Source organism: Danio aesculapii, chromosome 7 (assembly GCF_903798145.1).
Source record: "Danio aesculapii chromosome 7, fDanAes4.1, whole genome shotgun sequence".
Classification (NCBI taxonomy): Eukaryota; Metazoa; Chordata; class Actinopteri; order Cypriniformes; family Danionidae; genus Danio; species Danio aesculapii.
The window spans coordinates 67,931,801-67,956,392 of record NC_079441.1 but is presented as its reverse complement, the minus strand read 5'-3'; the positions used below and the strand labels follow the sequence as shown (position 1 = coordinate 67,956,392).

Genomic DNA, 24,592 nt, shown 5'->3' with positions numbered 1-24,592 from the left:
ACAGTGGTTTCAACTGTAGTCCTGTGGACCGCTGCACAATTATGTTTCTATTATCTGACACACATTTCAGCTCAAAGAGGTTTCTGCTGATGATATGAATCAGGTGTGTAAGGAAGACATGCAACATCTGCAGAGCATTTGGTCTTCAGGAATGGAGTTGAAAACCACTGCACTACAGCATTTCATGATCAAATAAGAATTGTCAATTTTGATTTGGTGATTTTAGCAGTTCCTCAATTTGTTGCGTGAGCGTCACTCATTCACAAGTGTGTGTGTGTGTGTGAGTTTTCTCACCAGAGCATGATGAAATAATGCAGATGGCTAATTTGTAGTAATCCCCTGTCCAAATGAACAGCGATGGGGAGCTTAGTGTGGTACGTGTGGCATGCCTGTGGAAAACGGGCAAAGAGACATTCTTTCTGTTGTGATTGTGCTCACCATCCAGAGGCCATTGGATTACTGCTTGCTGTTTGTCCCTTGTGGTGCCATTTCAGCAATGTAGGTCGGTGATTTGCAAACAGTTACATGTGCTTGAACTGCACTTTCTTTCTTGCTCTCCCTTTTCATGCAGCGAGTTGTGAATGTAAAGGGGTATTATGTGCACGTTTACACAGTCTTGTTAATGTTCACTTTTTCATCTGTGACACTTTCAGACCTGTGTGAATATTACCAATGAGATGTGACATTAAGTTTGTTGAATGTTTTGATATTGGTTTGTTAATAGACAGCGTAGAGGTTTAGTCTCAACTTGGTGCGAGAGTCTTTGTTACTGCTAGTGCTTGTAGGATTAAGATAATTATAGCCTTCGAAGAGGAAGCAGGTTATCTAAAGGATGGTCTGACCATTATAGGACTAGACAACAAGTGAACTCGAGACTGCTGGTGGTTGTAGTAGGCCTGTAACTAGGGCTGGGCAATCTGGGATGCAAAAAAAACGCCATTTTTTCACATTTGATTAACGATTACAACTAAATCTCTGAGGAAAATCCAAACAATAGATGTAAACATTGCCAAATTGGTGCAGATTTTAGGCCCCGTTTACACTAATACGTTTTGCTATGATTATGCCTTCCGTCCACACTACCCCAGAGATTTCGAGCCCCGAAAACAGCTTTTTCAAAATGCTGAAGAGTCCGCTTTCGTTTGAAATCACTGTTGCTTCGTGTCAGTGTGGATGGGGGAAAACGGAGACATCTGAAAACGAAGGCTGCAGACATTCGCCCGTCTGATTGGGGCTTTTTCCTCAATATTAAGTTCAGTCTTGATTCCGTGTTAGTTCAGACTTCGCAAGTTTGATACGGAAATCAAACTCCAGAGGACACGTTGTATAAAAACAGCGTGCTTTATAACGTCATTCGCATCACCCTGTCTGCGTTTTCACTGTCTTAGCAATAAAATGAAAACCTGATATAAGGAACTGCCTATTTTCATTTTGATATTTAACTTAACAGACACTAAAAATGTTGATGTCGTTTATTTACGACATTATTTATATTGACCGTCATTTTCACTGTATGCATATTTATAACAAAACGGAGCCTATAACAAAACTGCCTCTCATTTTCATTGAAAATACGAAACATACGCTGTCTCTTTTGCTGAATATCAGTTTTAAAAATCAATAATGGCCATTATAAAAGTATAACTTACAATAAGTTTATACAATATAGAAAATAAAGGCAAGCAATAAGTCAAATGTGCAGAATGGGTGTACGTGGTTGCATTAATATAATAACTTTGCGCTCAGACAAAACGGGTTAACTGAAAACAAGTAATAGATTCAAAAGACCATTATATAGAGGCAAAGATGAATTAATTAATACTTTTAACAACTATAGTGAGATGAAATGCAGCGGAAGATCGTTAATGAACTGTCTAACCTGCGCTGCTCCCACCCTGGGAGGTGTGCTCAAAGCATTAGCTGACTGCCTGGAGCTCAGACATGCGCGTATGCACACACAGAGTGTGTGTGGTCATATGATGTGCATTTTCATCGGTGTATTGTGGACGGAGAGCTGTTCTGAAACACCAGTGTGGACATCGGTTTCATTCTAAAACGCCATTTTAAAACTGAAAGAGATTATTGTAAACGGAGCCTCAGTTTAAAGTTCCTTATGCCTCATTCACGCCACCAGCAACTTTGTGTAGCTTCCTTTCGCTGTGTGTGGAGATTGAAGCTACTAGTGGGCGTTCCTACCTTGAGATTGGTTGGGTAATGTTTATGATGTTCACTGAGAGTGAATGAGTTTACGTGCCAGTGAAAATAAACATTGTTCAGAGAAAACCCAAAATAAAACTGGAATCAGTGCATAATAGCTTGTCATTGCGGCTGTTTGTCTGGATGTAGTTCTACAGCATGGAGCACACAACCGGCTGATGAGGGAGGTCCACGTGAACTTTACTGATGCTCTCATTGGCTGTCGCTCACGAATGTTGCTCTTCATTTGCATAGTCTGCATTACACAATTTTTTTTACTTCATATTTTTAAATTACCCAAATAAATAAAACGCATGTATTCGAGAACAAGTGCCTGGTTGTCCTCTTCGTGTGACAGGCTCACTAGTTATTTCAATGAGCACACATTCGTTGTCTCCAATCAGCTTTGCCAAATATTGTGTGTAACGCCTACTATAAAAAAAAAAAAAACTGAGGAAAATGTGATGGTGTCCGAGTCAGGGAAAGCACTTAAACTGTAGTTTATAGTAAGTTTAGGACAGATATTTTAAATGTGATATATTTTATCTGTATTTTTTGTGTTTCTGTTCATATCAGTGGAAGCGCAGTGGATCTGATGCCCTGAAAACCTGTTAATAACCTTTACGAGGAGGATGCTCGTGTGGACACGGCATATAAATCAGGCTTAAAACCAAATCGTAGCAGATCATATTTTTGTTGTTGGTTTATTTTGTATTTGTCATGAATAGTAGCAAATCTAAGGCCAGTTCTCATGTTTTACCATCCACAGCCTTTTTGTGAAGTGAACATATACATAGGGTTTAATTTATATGGATAGAACACACACACAGATAAAGCATGTTGTGCTCCTTTTAAAATCGTTGCTGCGCACTATTGAGAATATTGAGCCGTGTATTGGATTAAATCGTAAATCGAATCACAATACTCATCTTTTTTTTTTTTTATTAATTGTTTATTTTGTTTTCCCCAAATGGCACAGGGAAAACAATATAATTGGAATATAAAAGGAAAGGAATATAATTGGCCAGTTTTTTTTCCGCATGATCAGCCTGACTGGTGACCCTCCAATCTCAACTGGAAAGTAAACTTAAATAGCAGAGATGCCTCACTTTATACATTTAGGAGCTGCTTGCTGTTACACTAATAAATTGAAGAAAAATGATCTATCAATTGGGGCCAAGTGTTTTTTATTTGATTAGAAGCTACCTCTGATGGCCGAAACACAGAGGGCTGACTGTTGGCCTTTGGGCTTCGTCGGTAAGGCTAGTTAGTTTGGTGTGTTCCACACTTTGGAGCTTGTTGGTCCGGTTGAATATTTAGAATTAGTGTTGTAGAAAAATGACTGTCGCGTCACAGGTACAACTGAAAAGATATTTAGAAGTACTTTTTTGGTTCATAGAATTTAAAAATGAACTCACATTTTATTACATTTAGAAGTGTGTCCCAAAGCACAATGAATGTTCTACATATACTTCACACCCAAATGTGCCAAATACAGGAGATCCGGTAGACACAAGTGGTCAAGTGCATCTATAACCTAATGAATGGAGCAGTCTTTTTAAAGTAAGTGTGTAGTTACTGCTGTGGGTGAAGCTTTTGATTTCTCCCACATGTATTGGTACACTTCATACATGGAAGATATTTGTTGTGAAGATGCAAGAAAATATAGTGGAGACACTGGTCACAAACAAGGTGTTACCTGCTAGTGGAAATATGTGGCTGGAAAAAAAAACAAACATTTGTCACCACTTATATTTTTCTCAACTCATCACACCTACACGGTTGTTTCTGAGAGAAAAAAAACAAAGCTGGGAATATTCATTTTATTATCAATGAATTTAGTCTTTCCACACACAATTCTATCGTCACCGCTGCTCTTATCCCGCATAATGAACGAATAAACGAATATTTTAATTGTTACCTAAACATTTTACTGTGCTAATATTCAAAAATTGAGCGTCAAACGGTGTTGTTATGGTATGACTGCTTGGCAAAAAAATCCTGTAGCATTTATTGTGAAATGTTATATTTTGGCATTCTGTCTTAAATTTTTAGGGTAAAACAGCTATTTAGACCACAGGTGTCAAATCCAGTACCTGGAGGGCCACAGTTCTGCACAGTTTAGTTCCAACCCTGCTTCAACACACTTACCTGTAGGTTTCAAACAAGCCTGACTGTAGGGCTGGGCAATAATGCGATCTCAATAAATATTTTCCATATTGAATAACAATATATGTTCATTATAAAGTCCATTAAGTGGCATAACGTTTTTTCGGTGGCCAAAAATTCGGTACATCTCTAATATAAACACACTCTTAGATTCCCATTGATGCACATTTCTGCTGTGTGATTGGCTCAATGAATAAAGAGTAGAAAAAGTCCAGCGCTTATCACTGTTGACGTAAATTTTATCACGATTCGATATTGTTTATCAGCCCAGCCCTACCAAGACTCCAATTAGTTTGATCCGGTGTGTTTAATTAGGGTTAAAACTAAACTGTGCGTCGGCGCCAGTGGTGTAGTGGTTAGTGCGTCGACACATGCACTCCGGTGCTCACGGTGACCCAAGTTCGAATCCCGCTTCGCGGTCCTATGCCGATCCTTCCCCTCTCTCTACTCCCCCTGCTTTCCTGTCAATAATCTCCACTGTCCTATACATTAAAGGTGAAAACCCAGAAGAAAGAAAGAAAAGAAAAAAAAAAAGCTAAACTGCAGAGCTGCGGCCCTCCAGGAACTGGATTTGACACCTGTGATTTAGGCTATTTTTGCAACAACCAGATATTAATCAAAAATGGATAGTATTTGCTTTTGTCATTTTTGATTTGTTCTAACAATACCATTAGAGATAGTCAATTTCTATATAAAAAGAAACCCTTAATTTACACAATTTACACGCTCAATTGTAGCTTCGTAGTCAGTATGTTTTTGCGCATTCATAGTGTTTCTGTCCAGCTGCATTAAACTACGCTCTTCTCCCTCAAATATGTCATGCGTCATTTTAGTTAAAATGATGGGATGTCCTATGAGATAAAAGGTTATTCAACAATAGCGACGTTTGTTGGCTCAGAGCCTTAAAATCACTGACAAGATATAATGTCATGTGTCTTCTCATCTGACCAGTATCACACATCAGGAGAGTGGGCTTGCTGTTGCAGAAAGCTAGCATGACTAATGTACAATTGAAGCTGTGGAATTAGGAGGTCAGAAGGCTGGCAGAGAGATCTGGTACTCTGCAGTTCTTCATGCTGTCTTTAGATGGCATCTTCCTACCCGTGGGCTATGGGAAAATACATGGATATGCTTTGTTTTTTGCAATTTTACATAAAGCGCAATTGGTCAATAAGTGCCCATTTGAAGCATTTGTAGAGTAAACACCAGACCTATTCTGTTGTAAAAGTTTGTTTGAAGTGTTTGAGTTCAAGGAACAAAGATAACACCACATTATCTTAATGCAAAAACCTTCAGAATATATTCACTGTTTAATCATCAACGGTCAAACAGTGTTACTCATTGGCCAAAGCGACGGTTTGAAGGGTCTCTCTCTGCCCTTGTGTTACTCTCTGTAGTGGGACATGAGGGAGCCATATTACCATGCTGCATGACTCATCAGTTTCCAACTTGCTCTTTACTTTCACCCAACCTGATGTTGCAATCATGCTGTAACGATGGCTGCCACGTCCTCGTTTACCCTCGTACATAATACTTTAATTGTGTTTTAATAAATAAGAAGGCAGAACTTAACAAATTTAGCATGGTGCTGCTTCCACAATGTTAGCCATAATGCCAGTAAAAGATTTAGTTAAAAGTGGATTAAGTGCCTGTCAATTGTGAAATGTTACCTCATGTTTTGTACTTCTCTTTTATTTTATTTTCACAGTACATCTTTGGGGAGTTCAGCCCAGACGAGTTCAATCAGTTCTTTGTGACTCCCCGATGTTATGTTGAGGTAAAATAATTACACACATGATTCCAAAACACACATAAACGTAATGCTTTCAAAGGGGGAAAAAAACTGTTATTACCATATTTTCACCAGTTATCTGCTTGTTAAGTGGTGACGTACGTAATACTGTTTCCAGGTCCAAGCCACCACTCATTTGAATTGAGAAAATATTTGTTTATTAAAGTGAATTTTATATAAAGTCATAGTGTACACAACAATCTCTGGGCTTGCTGCATCATAAATACCAGAATTTTAACAATTTATAAAAAAATGAATCACTTTCTGGCCATCGGACATTAGGCATGGACATGCATATTGCGATCGTAATTTTTGAAAGTATTACAGCGCTTAGTAAACGTTTATTATTACCATTTCATGAGTCTCCCCATACAGTTTGATAGAGCGATTGGACCCGGAAGCTGCTTTGCGTGACGTCACACTTAACAAGCGGATTGGTTAAATTTCAAACAGGTCCATATAGAAGAGAAAGTAATACATTTAAAATAAGGCATCATAAGTACATTGGTTCTATAGATTTAACCATTTATTCAATAAATCTTTTTAAAAAAAAAAATTTTATATACTCAGTACTTTCAGTAAGATTGTTTGTTCCATATTACTACACGTGTACTGTGGTGAGGAAGAGCTTGTTTACACCATGTCATGTATACATGTACATTTTGGTTTTCTTTTGCCATGCACTGTTGGAGTACAAGGTGTCCATTTAGCATTTTCTACCTTTATTTCAGTATGTTCAGTATGTACACATTAAACTATGTAATTTCTAAATGCAAATGTACATGTCATATTATTTGAAATGCCTTGCTAATAATGTTTCAGTTATGCCTCGTTTCTACTGAGTGGTACGCTTTGGTACGGGTCACCTTTGTCAGGCTTATGTCTCCACTGCCAAAGGGTACCAATGGTTCGACAAAGTTGCAGTCGACTTCATTCTCGCTTTGTTCACATCGTATGAGAAACACTTCTTACTAAAATGCTTTACATACATAAATACTTGTAGAAATAAGTTATAATTACTAACCTGAACAGGAAATGATTTTAGATGCAGATCAATGATGATGCTAAATAGCCTACTGTAACGTCTGCAGTTAAAAAATAAATAAATAATTTATTGTTTTTAATCTTAAATAAATAAAACATTTATGAACACTTAATGAGACTTACAGTCTCTGAAATGTTACCAATTACAAATAAAAATGCCCAAAACATGCATTTCCCCATATTTGGGTTCGTAAATGATACGAAATATGTACTGTTAGTACAAATCTTTCCTCTTTATTCTTCACCAGCACATGTAACGTTAACATCTTGTTAAAGTAATTCCATCATTCCAAATTCATAATAGTCCAAAAAGTGATGATGATAATTAAACATGGCAGTTTGTTCATGTTTTAGGTTGCTGAAAGAATCATTGTTTTTTTTTGGCCTTTTCCTTTGCTTTTTCGCGCTTCACTCTTGCATTTTGTCCCTTTCTAATAGGATCGGATATCAGAAGCACTTCAAAAATCATGTGGAGCATTGCACGCGTTATCATCGGTTCAAGAAGTTTATTTCAAATATAGATGCGTGGTGACCGATTGCGAGCTCTCTGGAGAAAGTAAAACCACTCGTGCTTTTAGACGGCCTCGTAAACAACACCAGGACATACGCAGATTCTGCTCTTCTTTTTGACTTTGTGGCTGTTCATCAAGCAGATAACAAGGTTTTTTTGAGCTCTGGTCGACCATGGCTCTTTATTATATGTATATATTGCAGTGTTTCCTCTAGGATTTTTTTCCAGCTGTGGCGGCAGGCCTTTATTACACAGATCTACTAACTACCTGTGGTGTTATTTCAATGACAAATGTCGTGAGCGCAGTATTAGAAGTCGAGATCGCATTTATGTAATAGCCTACGAGCATGCGGATCTCTTTGCTTGCGCGCTGTTTTTTTTCTGCTCGTGCACAACTTCTTGCACGCCTTAAATATAAGCCACTTTAAGAGCGCGCAGATCTTTTTGTGCACCCTCAAATAAACGCTGCTCAGGTGCGATTTAGTTCGTTTATGTACCGAGTATGTCTCCAGCACTTATTAGATTTGCTAGGAATATTTATGAATGCCTCCGGTATTAATGCGTCCTGAAATCAAGTAAAACGGCTATACGTCGTGTTTGCTGGCCTCACGCATCATGCACCTGTCACAGTCAGCCAGACAGTCAGCACGTAACCTTAAAGGATTAAACAAATGACGCACAGCACTACTATGGTTACAGAAAAGTTAGCTCTGTTATAATTCACTTACCTTTTAATACGTTTTGGTGCGATTATCACCCGCTATTAAAAAAACAATGTTTTGAATGAGAAGCTGTAATGTAGCCGTGGCAGGATGAATCTTGGCGTGGCGCCCCGCCATGGAAGAAATGTACCCAAAAAGTGGTATAGTAGGTTATCTTTTTGGTACCTTTTGACAGTGGAATCAGGCATAAAAGCGAACCATACCAGTCAGTGGAAATGGGCCTTTAATGATTCTTTACGGTTTTCTTTAAAGTTTCTTAAAAGTGCACAAAATAGTAATCTTGTAATCTTACTTTATTTTCATTTTGCTCCCAATTGTTATTGGTATAAGTGTTACTTACAATACAGAAAACTTCCTGGCATAATGTATTGACAATGTCATGCCAACATTCTCTTCATCCACCTTTTTTTTACTCTAATACAAAAAATGACAAGTCATTGTTTTGTTTTTACACATCCTTTTGCTGTCCATTTTGCTTGCACATTCAACTCTGGCCTTCCATTCCAAAGTACATGTTATAATTTTTTTAACCTGTATTTAGTTTAGATAACATGCACTTACATTTATAGGGTTAAGGAATAAAGGTTTGTTTATGTGCATGTACTTCTATTGACTTCATGTGATTGAGTGATCTCATCCAAATTTCTTATCAGCTTCCCCCGTTCAATGATAAAGTCACCTGCGTCAGCCATTCCTCAGGTAAGATCAAAGCTTCATCTGAATATCACTACAAATACTGATACAGAAATAAAGATATGAGTTATAGATTGCAAGATTCGTAATTACTCCCACATAAGCAAACACAATGGTTGTCTGTCATGTATTATGCTTTGACCATAGCTTGCATCGTCACGCATGGGATACAGAATTCATTATATTCATCTGTCCTATTCGCATCCTAATCCTTAAATTGTAGAATGGTCCTCATTCATCAGTTGTATATAAAGCTCCTTGGGCTACGTTCCCATCTCTGTAGTCTTAATAATCTTTCCCGAGACAGTATCATATTGCCCTCTCAGGTAGTTGTGACCTTCACCCTCATCTGTATCAATTATTTAGGAGGTTACTGCACTCCTGCTGTGCCTTACATAACGGAATCATTGAGACGGCAGGTTTGCGGTGAGTTTTCGGTCCACTACACACCGCCTTAATCTTCTGTTTTTGTTGCAGAACTCAACACTCAGGTCTTAAACACTGACAGCTTTCTAAACCTTCCCCTTTACCAAACCTTAAACCCCTACTTCTTATTCTTGCCTGTCCATTTAATCTTTGGAGCTTTGCATGCCTAGGTGCCAGGCATCTCTCTGGCGCATACGCATCTACTTGCAGTGTTTGGAGTTGATGGGAGGCTTTTTTTGTTATTACTTTTCTGGAAATTCTCTCCCAAAACACATCACATCTAAGAATATGACTTCATGAACCATCTTTCAGGACCTCTTAACAGAACACCACCTGAAAACGTGACAGTGTTGACAGTCCACAAGTTGCTAACGAGTTGCCATCCATTTCTGCCTAAAATAAAACATCTAAAATGAATACTAACCAAGGATGTGGTCTTACCTATTCCTTTATCCATTGCATGGGAACTTGTGTTCCCATTGTGACTTAAGGTTGCTTTACGTTTGCTGACTTCTGGCTACTTCTGAGACTCAAAGTCGTAGAGTAATTGTGACTTGCATTCACTAACACTGTTTTCATTCACTTTAATCTATCCTTCACTGCTTAGTCTGCACAGTTCAGTACTATATACACTTTTCAATCCAGATTCTTTGTAAATAAATAACATGGTACCTCCAGTATCTTTCTTACTAAGATTGTTTAATGATTTAAAAAGAGAAAAGAGTTCAAGTTAAGATTTGTAACAGTTGAAAAATCATTACAATTGTTTCGATGAGACGTGAGTTTAACTGATGTTTCGATCTGCAGGAGAGGACTACCAGCATATTGAGTTTGGTGTGGATGAGGTAATGAATGCAGAGCCTGTTGCAGTGAAAGACTCGCTGTACAAAGTCTCTAGCACTCTTAATCCTCAGGCCCCTGAGTTCATCTTGGGCTGTCAGCCATCTCAGAAGGCCCTTGCCACAGCCTCCCCTGTTGCTGATATCCCGGATGGTGCCGAGTTCAACTCCCTATGCTGCAGCAACTCCGAGACCTCAGACATGGGCAGCCATCAAGCCTGCTTGGACATGGATGGGGTTGCGGGTGGCTTGGGACAACGGAAGAAAAAGAAAAAACGACCGCCGGGATACTACAACTACCTGGAGGGTTCAAACAGCACTGGTGTGACCACAGATGGAGTGGGGCCCTCAAGCCTGGTCAACGGACATTCACCAAATGCTCCCCTGCTGGGTTCAGAGGACTTTGTTGGGGACGTTCTACCTGGGGAAGAGCTTATCCCCCCAAATTCTATAACATCTGCACCCCAAACCACCCCACTTTCCAATCAGAGGACTTGTGAAAGCCCTGACAATTCATTGGACTTGACGAGTGGAGCTGCCTCTTTGTTAGACAGAAATGGTGCAGCTTCTTTGTCTACTTCATCTTCATCCTCTCAGAGCAGCGGGGTAGCACAGAGTGCCAGGACTGCAGAGCAACATGCAGAACCCCCTGCTTTAGAGAGCCCAGTACTGCTGGATAACGGAAGGCACAGCTCTTCTCCACCTTCCCCTCTTCCCTGTGCTGCTCTGGCCACCCCTACAACCACAATTCCTGCTACTACTGATGAGAGGGAGGCCGAGGGCTTGGGGGAGGCTAACGGACTTCCAGAGACTCCCTCGACTCCTGGAGCTGTGGATGGACTCCAGGACTCCTCTGAAACGAGTGAGGTGCAGTCTGCTTCCTCTCTAACCCCTCTCTTATTAGACTCTGAAGTTCAGCCGGTAGTCTCGCCTGTTGTCCCTGCAGCACCTGCGGTCACCCCCCCGAAATCCTGGGCCAGCCTCTTCCACAACTCCAAGCCTCTACCTGGAGGTCCTCAGGCATATGTTGAGGTGAAGAGTGTGCCTGCTGTTGTCACATTCACACCGACTGCCTCTGAGTTGCCTGAAAAGGTCAGTGAGGTGCGTGAAGGCCCTGTCCCTGTGTCTGAAGACCCTATGGCCCCAAAATTGGCAGGTAAAAATACAACATTTAATGGTTGAGTCCAAACTGCAAAGAATGCTGTATTGCACAAAATGTAGTTGTTTGCTTGCTGAAAGGTGCACTATGCAAACTTTGGCGATATTTGAATTCTCCAAAACGGGGTCGCCAACCTTGTTCCTGGAGAGCTAACTTCCTGCAGATTTTACCCCTCCAACCCTGATCAAACACACCTGAATCAATTAATAAGACCTAAAGCAGCACTTGATAATTACATTAGAGGTGTGAATGGTCAAGGTTGCAACTGAAATCTGCAGGAAGGTAGCTCTCCAGGAACAGGATTGGTGACCCCTGCCCAAAAACAATCGCACTTGTAACCAAACAAAGCCTCACACCTATTTTATTTCTATATATATATATATATATATATATATATATATATATATATATATATATATATATATATATATATATATATATATATATATATATATATATATATATATATATATATATATATATATATATATATATATATATATATATATATATATATATTATAGGCTGCAAATGTATTTTGGGAGTCGGTCCGAAACTGGTCAAGTGTTTTTCAAATATTCAAATATTGCTTAGTGCATCCTTTACTAAATGTTAAATTCACCCAAAATGAAAATGGTCAGTTACCTCAATATTCCATAAATCTTTCATTCAGTTTTTTATGGAATTTGAGAGGGTGCTCGCTGCAGAGCCTCTTGAGTGGAGCTTACCTCCATAGAGAGGGAGCTTGAGCTCCAGCTCCTCCTCCTATAAGCTGTTTTAATGCGTACACCTACCCCCAGTGGCATCACTTGTAGAAGTGCAGCAAGGAGGAGCTGGAGCTCAAGCTCAGCCATGCTGGAGCTCAGCTCTGCCCTTGTGGCTCTGCAGTGAGTAATACTTGATGCAATTGGGTTTTTTTTTCTGTCCACCCATTTAAAAATCCATGCAATTTTTAGGTTTTAAGACCATTTTGTTCATGTGATATGATTCAGAACTCTTCGGAAGACTTGGGTCAAACAGCTTTATTCATATGGAGCGCTGCCTTTTGGAATTGTCAATTTTGAACGGAGAAACCACAATCTCTCATTTCATTAAAAAAATAAAATAAAGATAAAACCCAAATTCAGCCGACACCATATTTAACCGTTTGCAATAATTTGTACCTTTTTACTCTAAAGTTATTGTATCATGTTGCACAATTATGTCAGATTAAATATTGCTTCATTGTTTTACATCTCAATAACAAATGCATGCAGTTAAAGAAGGCTAAGCAAGCAACTGACTTGTGGAAATTAATGTATACAACATCAATTGAGGTATCATTTAGGCAGAAATGTTGTTGCCATTGCTCCACAAGGCTTTCTTTTATTGCATAATTTTACCAAGTAGCACCAATACTAGTTTTATTAGTAACAATAATTTATTTAGCTTTGTTTCAGTGTATGAAAAATCTTCTGTTATTCAGTTGTCGAATGTCTCATATATGTGATGTTGTGGAGGGCTGGAATATATTTCTCTTTTTTTGGGATGTCGAGAAGGGTCCCAGAAATGGCATTGGTGTTCATTCACTTTGCCACACTAAGAGATAAAACGTTGACCATCACCATCACACAATATGGGCCATCAAATTGGGCTCATAATATGTAGTCTAAATGCAATTTCAGAATGTTTTTTTTATTTTTTTTTTTGGTCTAACTATTTTACTTGTATGTTTTGTGATTTATGTGCTCAGACTCCTTAGCCTGTATTCATATTACATATATTGGTTTGGGTAGAAATGTCTTTAGTTGCCTAAAAAGATACCTAATAATTAATAATAATAATAATACTAATAATTAACTTTTAATTAAATAATTAAATTTACATATTTACTTTGTATTTGCAGTATTGATAAGCTAAAATGGTCTCCTTTTAAACAAATATCTCAATAGAAAATCTTTTTATTTAATTTTTTTACCTTGAGTGTTTATATTGGTCATTTCCTTGCAGCTGTTTTTCTCTGCAGTGACTGTAAATTGTGATAGTCAAGCTACGAAAGCCACCATGAACGTGATATTAATATGTTGCTATATTCTGTTTAATGATAGCGTTGTATGATGAAGTTTTGTTATCTGCTGTTGCTTTTAAATTATTATTATTATTATTATTGTTGTTTTTTTTTTTTAATGGATTGTTTTGTGCATATTCTTCAGATTTTCATTTGAGTTTTTACAGAAGAAAGCGACAGCATGTAGCTTTGTAATAACATAAGTAAATGTCGGTTCTGATTTATGGGCACAATTTCTTTTGATGTGGGTTATGTTTCTGTCCACAAGATGGCAACAGCAGCTTGTTTTATTGGAGACACCAATAAGTTCTCTGTCCTAAAAAAACCAAACCAAAAAAAAAACAGCACAGAGTTTTTAAGAACATTTCTGCTCCTTAAAGATGTCTGTCTGTCTGTGTCTAGACATCTAGCTATCTGTCCATTGATATGTCTATCTGTCTGTCCATCTATCTATCTATCTGTCTCTGTCTGTCTGTCTATCTATCCATCCTTTTTCAAACTGTTTTTATCTATCTATCTATCTATCTATCTATCTATCTATCTATCTATCTATCTATCTATCTATCTATCTATCTATCTATCTATCTATCTATCTATCTATCTATCTATCTATCTATCTATCTATCTATCTATCTATCCTTTTTCAAACTGTTTTCATCCATCCATCCATCCATCCATCCTTTTTCAAACTGTTTTAATCTATCTGTCTATCTATCTGTCTATCTGTCTATCTATCTATCTATCTATCTATCTATCTATCTATCTATCTATCTATCTATCTATCTATCTATCTATCTATCTATCTATCTATCTATCTATCTATCTATCCTTTTTCAAACTGTTTTCATCCATCCATCCATCCATCCATCCTTTTTCAAACTGTTTTAATCTATCTGTCTATCTATCTGTCTATCTGTCTATCTATCTATCTATCTATCTATCTATCTATCTATCTATCTATCTATCTATCTATCTATCTATCTATCTATCTATCTATCTATCTGTCTATCTATCTATCTATCTATCTATCTATCTATCTATCTATCCTTTTTCAAACTGTTTTCATCCATCCATCCATCCATCCATCCATCCATCCTTTTTCAAACTGTTTTCATCCATCCATCCATCCATCCATCCATCCTTTTTCAAACTGTTTTAATCTGTCTGTCTGTCTGTCTGTCTGTCTGTCCTTTTTCAAACTGTTTTAATCTATCTATCTATCTATCTATCTATCTATCTATCTATCTATCTATCTATCTATCTATCTATCTATCTATCTATCTATCCTTTTTCAAACTGTTTTAATCTATCTATCTCTATATCTATCTATCTGTCTGTCTGTCTGTCTGTCTATCCTTTTTCAAACTGTTTTAATCTATCTATCTATCTATCTATCTATCTATCTATCTATCTATCTATCTATCTATCTATCTATCTATCTATCTATCTATCTCTATCTATCTCATGGTGTGGTGTTGTAAATTAAATCTGTCTGTCTGTCCATATTTATCTATCTGTTCATATATTATCCATCTGTCCATCCATCTATCAGTGTATCTTTCTGTCCATCTATGTCTATTTGTTCATCTATTTGTCCATCCATTCTTTCATCTATCTATCTCATCCCCCTTTTTTATGGTTGTATCCAAAGTAATCATCCCAGTTTGATGAAAGGCCCACCCAGGTGTTGTATTTAATGGTTTACATTTAGTGGTCAGATTGAGAAATTCTGAAAAATCCCAGTTCAAGCTAAAGAACATAAGTTTCACAATCACAGTACAATGGGAACTAATCATATAATGTTGTATATATGATGTGTAGTGTAGTGTATAATAACCTGATCTTGAAACCATTCACTAGGACTCTCCAACACAGTAAATCATTTAGGGTTTCCTCCTACTGTTATTCAAATATGTGAAATGTTGTGCAATGTGTAAGGAAAAAATGAGTGTTTGTTAGTTCCATATCTTTCAATTACTCAAAACGGCTGCCTGGTCTAATGTGTAGACATGTCATATTATGATTTAGATGTTTATTGGTCCCAGGATTGGCTCATGTGGCACTCAAACGTTCTAGATTTTTTGTTTATTTGTTTGTTTATCCTGGGTGCTTGCATGTTCTGTTGCATTACATGAAGATTTTCAACTTGATTGATTGCCTTTGATGTTTTTCAAAGCTGCAAATGATATGATTTATAATCGTGCAAATCTGTTTTTTATCATACATATGTAATTGTTAAATGTGGTGATTGTGAAACAAGTGTCTTTCCATCAGCATTCCTTTTGTCACTCGCTAATCTGTCCTGATGTAAGCCTCTTGGACAGGCTTTAAGTGGAGATGAATCGCAGCTCTCTTCCTGACCACTGGCTGCCCTCATGCGTTAGTTTTAGTTTTCAGAGTAAATCTACTGTGCCATTATGCATTTTAGTGGCCTCTCAGATTGGATTTCTGCTGTAGCTGCTGTTTTGTGTTAGGAATGAATGTGATGTGGCCTGTTTTAAATCAATCTAGCCACCGACACGTTAGACTAAAAGCTTAAATTAAAGACACGTCACTTAGATTTACATGACTATGTTTGTCTTTTCCCATTGAGGTACTTTAGTCAACATTAAATTAGATTTTATTTACTTGGCACATTTCTGATCTTATGTACAATTGTTAAACAATAGCCAGATGAGTCTTCATTTATATTTAAATATTTGACACTTTTTCAGTCAAATTGGGTAGTTTATTCCTTTTTTTCCCCCATATTTTCACTCCTGATTGTCACATTAAAAGAATCGTTTACCCAAAAATGAAAATGTGATTCCAAACCATTGAATTTTATTCTGTTGAACACAATATATTCCTAAAGAAATCTGAAAACCATTGACATCCATAGTGTTTGTTTTTCCTACTATGAAAGTCAATGGTTAAAGGTTTCCCACCTGCTATCTTAAATATCTTTAGTATTCATTAGAAGAAACTCTGTAACACTTCATAATAACTACACACTATGAATCATCTGTTAAGCATTACCAAATAGTGAATTCATTATTTGTTAAGCATTAACTCTACATTAATAGACGTTAGTAAACAGTTTATAACTGCACATTTAAATTTAAAATGTGCTTAATTTTATTTTCATAATTTGTTACTGATTAATTTTTATCTCTAAATTAAGAATCCCATTTTATACAAAAATTGTATTAAAGAGTTTTTTAAGATAATTCAGAATGAGTTAGTAAATGATTAATGAACTATTCAAATCAACATTTATATATTTATATATTATTCAGGCATATACTAATAGTTAATTTGTATGCTTTATCAACTTCATCCAGTTTTGTGATCTAATCTAAAGTAAGGACTGTTTATGCTTTATAAATCTCTTATAAATGGCAATTAACGGCTCAGTATGAACAATACATCTTTGAAATCTTATGTAAAAAGTAATATTACTATAAATTTTAAACCTTGCTGAATAACAGGAGTGCCAAAATACAACATAAAATTGCATAAAACAACAATATAATAATTTAACAATGTATTTTGTTTAGCCGTGTTTAAATTGCACAGTAATTTTAATTTTAGTTAAGATTGCAAAGATTTCATTTTTATTTGATGCTGTTTTATTTGTGTATCTTCAAATGAATAGAAGTAAATAAAAATGTTTTTTTTTTTTCCTGTTTAGAATGTAACTGAGCCTTAATTGTCATTTATTAGGGATTTATAAAGCATAAATTGTCCTCACAAAGTTAGGTCACAAAAATGGATGAAGTTAAGTTAATAAAGCATTTATTAACGTACAAATTAACTATTAACATATGCCTGAATAATAAGATAAATAAATGTTAATTTGAATAGTTTATTAATCACTTTTTGCATTCTGAATAATCTTTAACAACCAGAAACTTCTCTCAAATAACTGATTTGTAAATCATTCAATACCTTTAGTAATGAAAAATAATAAAGTATGAAAATGCAATCGTTAAGCACATTATATATGAGCTTGTAAGTCAAGAATAGAGCATTTGTATCTGCAGTTTAAACTACATTACCAGATGTTAGTAAGCAGAGTTAGTGCTTAACAGATAATGAATTAATGAATTTGCTAATGCTTAATAAATGTTTCATAGTGTGTAAAGTGCTATATATATATATAGATAGATAGATAGATAGATAGATAGATAGATAGATAGATAGATAGATAGTTAAGGTGTTTCTTTGAGCTTGTCAAACCAACATTAGCATGTTTTACTGCCCAGTGGAAGAGGCTTTTCCATTTCTTATATGCATGTAACTAATTCTATTTATTATTGTTTATGATAGATTTCCATGTTCAAAAGGTCCTGATCTGCACTCGTTAAATATTTATTTAATATTTCCTACGAAAACATTTCCATATTCAGGGTACATTTGTTAAAAGAATCACATATAAAACATCATTGCTCGTTCATATATTCGAGATTTCCACGTTACCATGAGAGCTGTACCATTATTTCAGTCTCTCTTCCTAGGCGTGGTACAGAATCCTCATTTCGCCACAACCAGCCTCATGTGCATCAATCACAGGATGCAAAGTCGGCTTAATGAACATCACATCTTTCTAGTTTGTGTATATTGGTCTTTAGATAAATTTTTTTGGTGATAAATGCCCCTTAAAAGGCAAAACTTTGAATCATGTGACCATTGATTATTGATGAATTGCAGAGCGCCTCGTTCCATGCAGTTGTTAATCTTACAAATTATATATATATTTTTTCTTTCCACCCATCTATCAGAGTTAATTGAGAATGTGAAGTTGATACACAAACCTGTGTCTTTGCAACCAAGAGGACTGATAAACAAGGGAAACTGGTGCTATATCAATGCTGTATCCTTTTGTCTTCGCTCAAGTTGAATCCAATCTGAATTGGTCAAGTCTGCCTCGTCCTTTTGTTTATCCTCCCTTGACTCTGAGCTTTAGACCCTACAGGCTCTGATTGCATGTCCCCCCATGTATCATCTGATGAAGTCCATCCCCCTTTTCAGCGAGACTCAGAGACCCTGCACATCCACACCCATGATGGATAACTTGTAAGTTTCAAGTGTTTTTTTTCTGCCCTTAATATTGCTATTATGCAATGTTTATATGAACAGGATGAGGAATAAGTCACAACATGATATTGTGCCAAGTTGGTTCATATAAGTTAAAGAGAGACTAATTAATCTTAATGTATAAAAGTTAAATTTTACTGTCACACTTTACAATAAGGTTCATCAATTAACAAACTTTTGATTATAGTTTATTATAGTTAATACAGAGTGAGTTGACATGAATGAACAACTGTATTTTTATTTACTAACATAAACAAATACTGTAGTAAATGTATTGTTTATGTTCGTAAATGCATTAAATAACATTAACTAATGCAACCTTATAGTAAAGTGTTAAGAATTATACCTATAATGCAAGGTTGTCTTGTGCCAGAGTATCATCCATTTAGCCAAAGCTACTCAATATAGAGACCACAGATTGTCCTTGAGGTAATATTTTTACCTGCTGATGTCTGTATAATAGCACCCATATCAACAATAATCTCTAACAACTGGTCTAATCCTCTTCAATATAAATATTTCCTTTAGAATTTGTTTTTAATGTAATTTATGTAAGGTTGCCAGATTTTGGTCTTTCTTTTTTAGGGAGAATCTGTGTATTATTATTATTTTTTTTCAGTTCTAAATGTTTCATGACATTCCTCATTCGATGTATATATGAAGGAGCAGCTTTCTGTTTCCAGTTTGATAATATTAACCTTGCTAGTAGACTGACAAGTGGAACTATATTTTGTTCTGTACTGTTTTTAGCTATCTAAAACAATCAATAATGCCTAGAACTGCAAGAAGGGGTACTGGATCTATTGAAACTTTTTCATAGCACGTTAATATGCAGTACTGAGTGTTATGGCTTTTTTATATATATATATATATATATATATATATATATATATATATATATATATATATATATATATATATATATATATATATATATATATATATATATATATATATATATATATATATATATATATATGCATATATATATATATATATATATATATATATATATATATGCATATATATATATATGCATATATATATATATATATATATATATATATATATATATATATATATATATATATATATATATATATATATATATATATATATATATGCATATATATATATATATATATATATATATATATATATATATATATATATATATATGCATATATATATATATATATATATATATATATATATATATATATATATATATATGCATATATATATATATATATATATGCATATATATATATATATATATATATATATATGCATATATATATATATATATATATATATATATATATATATATATATGCATATATATATGCATATATATATGCATATATATATATATATATATATATATATATATATATATATATATATATATATATATATATATATATGCATATATATATATATATATATATATATATGCATATATATATATATGCATGCATGCATGCATGCATGCATGCATGCATACACGCATGCATGCATGCATACACACACACACACACACACACACACACACACACACACACACACACACACACACACACACACACATACACATACACATACACACACACACTGTGCTTGGAAGGGGAAAAAACTGAAACTGTAGTCTGCTCCATACAGCTGTTTTAAACTTGGCTCATCCAACCTGAAAGATAAAGCAGTGAATCTTGTTTTTAACTGAAGTGTTATATAATCGGGAGCATCTGTTTGTATAAGGATGCCAAACTTGTTCATAATAAATGAATGGTCTTTTATTTTTGGTTGCTTTCCAAGTTTTAAAATGAGATGGAAAAAACTATAAATCAAGTCAGATGGACTATCTTTTTATTTGAAATCTGTTGACCTGACTAGCTTAAACAATTCTGTCTGACTGCAAAAGCTTGTGCAAGAACCTGCAAATGAAGTCTCATCTTGCTATCTATTTTCCACATTAATAAATTGCTGTAAACATTTGGAGTTCAGCCCTGGATGCTAAAAGGATCCTGCTTTTTGATGAGTGAAACCATTTAGTACATGCAGTGAGTATTTTTGTGTAGCTGTTTGACTGTATGCTTTTCTCTTGTAGTATTCGGCTTGTGAATGAGTTCAGCAACATGCCTGTCCCTTCAAAGGCTAAACAGCAAGGTAATGTGTCTAGAGTTAAGAAAAATGCGTCTTCTCAAACCCCTTCTTGAATTCACATGTTATATCACTTGCTTTGCTTGTAGCTGCTGGAGAGAAGATCTTGAAAGACCTTCGAGTGGGAGCTCCTTTTGAACCCACATACGTCTATAAACTCCTCACCCTCATCAAATCAAGCCTGTCGGAGAAGGTAAGCAGCCAAATGATGGACCGTTTTCAATAAAGCCTGTTATTTGATAAGGTCCCAGCAGTGCACCATTTTAACAGTGGGGAAAAAAACCCTAAACAATGTTTTGAAATTTGGTGCCGTTTTCTAAAATGACCCCAGTGTTAGAAATAAGGAAATCATTTTCTGTTTTCACAAAGGCTGTACACATGTATGGTACAACGCTTATCCTATCTATAAATACGTTTTTACACCACAAAATATTGACAGACTCGAACTGACAACACACACTAACAATGTCTACTGCTTTAACTTTTGTAAATACTGTTTTGCTAATGTTTTACACTTAAACCGGAACATTATAGCATTGGAAAATACACCTTTTACTTGAGTCAAAAATGAGTGTTGCCTACTCATTAAACTTTGAAATACTCCACACTGATGAGGAAAACTCAGACGTTCGCAGAGTTTGTGATGAAGTTGAGTTTTTCATCCATGCTAAATAGAATTAAGGATTGAAATAAAATGTAGATGCTTTGTTTTTAGAGGTTTACTGAAGGCGGGTCATTTTTGACCCAGTGGACGAACAGCTATTATAGAGTTCTAAGTCTACAGGAGGGTTGATATGAGGAGTAAGAAGAAAATCTACACTACCTGACTAAAGTCCATCCCAGTTGTAAGAGCAACAAATATTGACTTGACTTGAAGTTGATCATTTGGAATAATCTGTTGAACTGCATACCAATAATCACAAATACTGCAGAAGACCTATTGCAACCCACATGGAGCCAAGATTGTCACAGAAATCAGTCAAGTTTGGTGAAGGAAAAATCATTGTTTTGCGTCACATTCAGAATGGGGGTTTGCGAGAGATCTGCAAGAACGCTTTCTATGCCATTCCAGATGACTTTATTAATAAGTTATTGGAGTCATTGCAGAAATGTCTGGATGCAGTCCTCCAAGCTCAAGGGAGTCATACACAATATTAATTTTTTTTCCACTGCACCATGACTTTATATTCTATACTCTATATTATTTCTGTTAAGTGACAAGATATTTGTCTAAGCAAAGTCAGACCATACTGTCCTAAATATTTAAAAATCAAAACAAGATTTTATTTTGGTAAAATAAATGTAATCTATAAGTGTAAAAACAGTGGAGTTCAATGCTGTATACATTAGTCAAGCAGAATCTGCCTTTGTCTTGATTTGCTCACTGAACGCTGCATTGTTGGTTGACGGTATGTACTTTTTAAACAAAATCGGATTACCCTATTTAATTGAAACATTTCATTTTAGTTGGCCTTTAACAATAAAACAACAAATAAAAGGGTTGCATTAAATTTGACAATCGCTAAACCATCCCCATCATTCTCCCTCTCTTCACAGATGGGATGGCAGGCCAAATCAAAGGTTACCATGGGCCAACTTTCCCCTAGTTTGGGCATCTCTGATCTAGATTTTGTAATGGTTAGTTATAATTGGCACTACAAATTCTAGTAGCTCAGAATGCATGTGCTTTGCCTGCTGAGGGCAAGATCTTCTTGTTCAGACTTTGTTAGTTAGGGTGCAGACAGATATGAAAGGAGGAATGAGCGCCAGCCTGAGTCAGACACCTCTAATGAGCACATCAAAGCTTAATGATATTGCAATTACAGCATTCCTCAGCCGTTATTGAGCTGAATCTGTAAGCCTAGTTTTTCAGATGTGGAAGAGGACAGTCTGTCCGAACAGTCCTCTCAGAACACAGAATACGCTGGATGAATATACAAGGGACATTCAAGGGATACTCCTGATGGTCCCAAAAGGTTTTGCTGCATTTGTATAGAGAAGCATTGTTGGCTTTTGCAATGAACCTTCAGTTCTTAAAAGAACTTTACTTTTCCACGTGCACATGAATTTTTACTGAAGTAACAGATTTGAATTTCATTTGCACAGTGGGATAAGTTAGCTAATAGTGGGTTTAGTAGTGGGCATAATTAGGTAGGATTAGTGGCTATAATTATTATTATTATTTTTTTTATATTAATTGAATCAGATTAAGGTCGTAATCGAACTAAAGTGAAATTGTATTAAGACGTGGAGTATGCTGATTTTAGTCGCATTATTGAAGTGCATTACAGACATGTAAACAACCTAATCGAAGTATTACCGTCATGTAGGAATTTTCGCTGCCTTTTGCAACATGATAGTCCGCATGCATGTGCACACATGCGCGCATGCAGTTTGACACTCTGCACCTACCGAGTCAGTGCAGACCACAGACACCTGCATTGTGAAATGCAGAGGGTTTTTTTTTTCTTCCATTCAGCATGCGGTATGAACTTTCATTAAAACAACACTTTCAGCAGTTCATAGTTGCATCCAATATCTCGTTTGTCACGGAGGGCGTGCAGGAAATGTTCGTGAATGAAAGTGAAATGGCAGTTAAAGTCCACAAAATAAAATGAAACTCCGGAGGAAATGCGGATAGTGCGATGACGTTAATCGAATTATGTGCTATAACATGTAAAACAGGATCATGAAAGTAACACTCAAAAAGCAGCTCATGTAAACACCTTAGTCTTATTCTCTTAGATTAAAGCAAATTATTCGGTTACTGATGTCCATGTAAACGTAGTCAGTGTCTGTCTGGTTATTCATTTCATATTGGGATAATGGGAGTTTGATGAATGAGCAGTCTGGAACTGTTAACATTTCTTAATGATCTTCGTCTTTCTCAGGGTCGCCAGGAAGATGCAGAGGAGTACCTTGGTTTCATTTTAAACGGACTGCATGAGGAAATGCTGGCACTGAAGAAGCTTATCTCTCCACAGGAAGAAAGTATGTTCCTTCTGTTTTTAGGCTTTTCACTGGAATCCTGCCCACTATGGATTTATTAGGTTTTTTTTACTGCTTCATATTTCTTAAAATAATTGTCTTTGTGTCTGGCCAGAAGCCCCCACACCAAATGGGCCCGAGTCTCAGTCTGGTGTGGAGGAAGACCCTGCTGAGAAGGAGGAAGGTAGTGATGATGAGTGGGAACAGGTTGGACCCAGAAACAAAACCTCTATCACCCGGCAGGCAGATTTCATCCGCACTCCCATCACCGACATATTTGGTGGCCATATCAGGTAGGCTGTAATAAATGCACATGTTCAAAATCGTTTTTAGGTACAGCAATAATTTTTAGAATCCAGTCACTTGATGTGTAAGGTTTTGGTCTGTGTAACTGCGCCCACTGCCAGTTTACAGTTATATTTTGGTACCCTGGGTTGCATTGGTGGGAAACAGGATAATCCATTTTTGTCTTAAAGGCACCGCCAGTGCAAATGGCCGCAACCTCAAGAGCACTGTTGCAGACTCTGAAATAAGCAGAGATGCAGATTTATAAAAATTTACAAGTTGGTATTTAATTAGTAAACAATACAACTATTATCAAAAGTCTTTTCTGCTAAATGACTAAATGTAAAAGTCATTAAGTGACCAGCTGAGAAGGGTATAAACACAGGTTGGAGCCAGCTCCAAGTGAGTGGGACTTGAGCTCTAAGTGGGCTGTACAAAACTTGAAATTTTATTTATTTAATGTTTTGTACATGCCATGGAGT

General features: G+C 36.0%; 1 protein-coding gene across 3 annotated transcripts in view; it reads left to right on the top strand.

Moving 5' to 3' along the window:
* usp10 (ubiquitin specific peptidase 10) overlaps positions 1-24,592 on the top strand; it is a 41,948-nt gene that overhangs the window by 5,744 nt on the left and 11,612 nt on the right. Inside the window, exons 2-11 of one of the 3 annotated variants that reach the window (XM_056462392.1) lie at positions 6,074-6,142; positions 9,088-9,133; positions 9,494-9,553; positions 10,361-11,548; positions 18,362-18,453; positions 18,547-18,656; positions 20,785-20,843; positions 20,927-21,030; positions 23,729-23,828; positions 23,944-24,118. In XM_056462392.1, the coding sequence (XP_056318367.1) occupies positions 6,074-6,142; positions 9,088-9,133; positions 9,494-9,553; positions 10,361-11,548; positions 18,362-18,453; positions 18,547-18,656; positions 20,785-20,843; positions 20,927-21,030; positions 23,729-23,828; positions 23,944-24,118 (2,003 nt within the window). Of the gene's footprint in view, positions 1-6,073; positions 6,143-9,087; positions 9,134-9,493; positions 9,554-10,360; positions 11,549-18,361; positions 18,454-18,546; positions 18,657-20,784; positions 20,844-20,926; positions 21,031-23,728; positions 23,829-23,940; positions 24,119-24,592 lie in introns of all 3 variants that reach the window. The other 2 variants (XM_056462391.1, XM_056462393.1) reach the window with 2 other exon arrangements.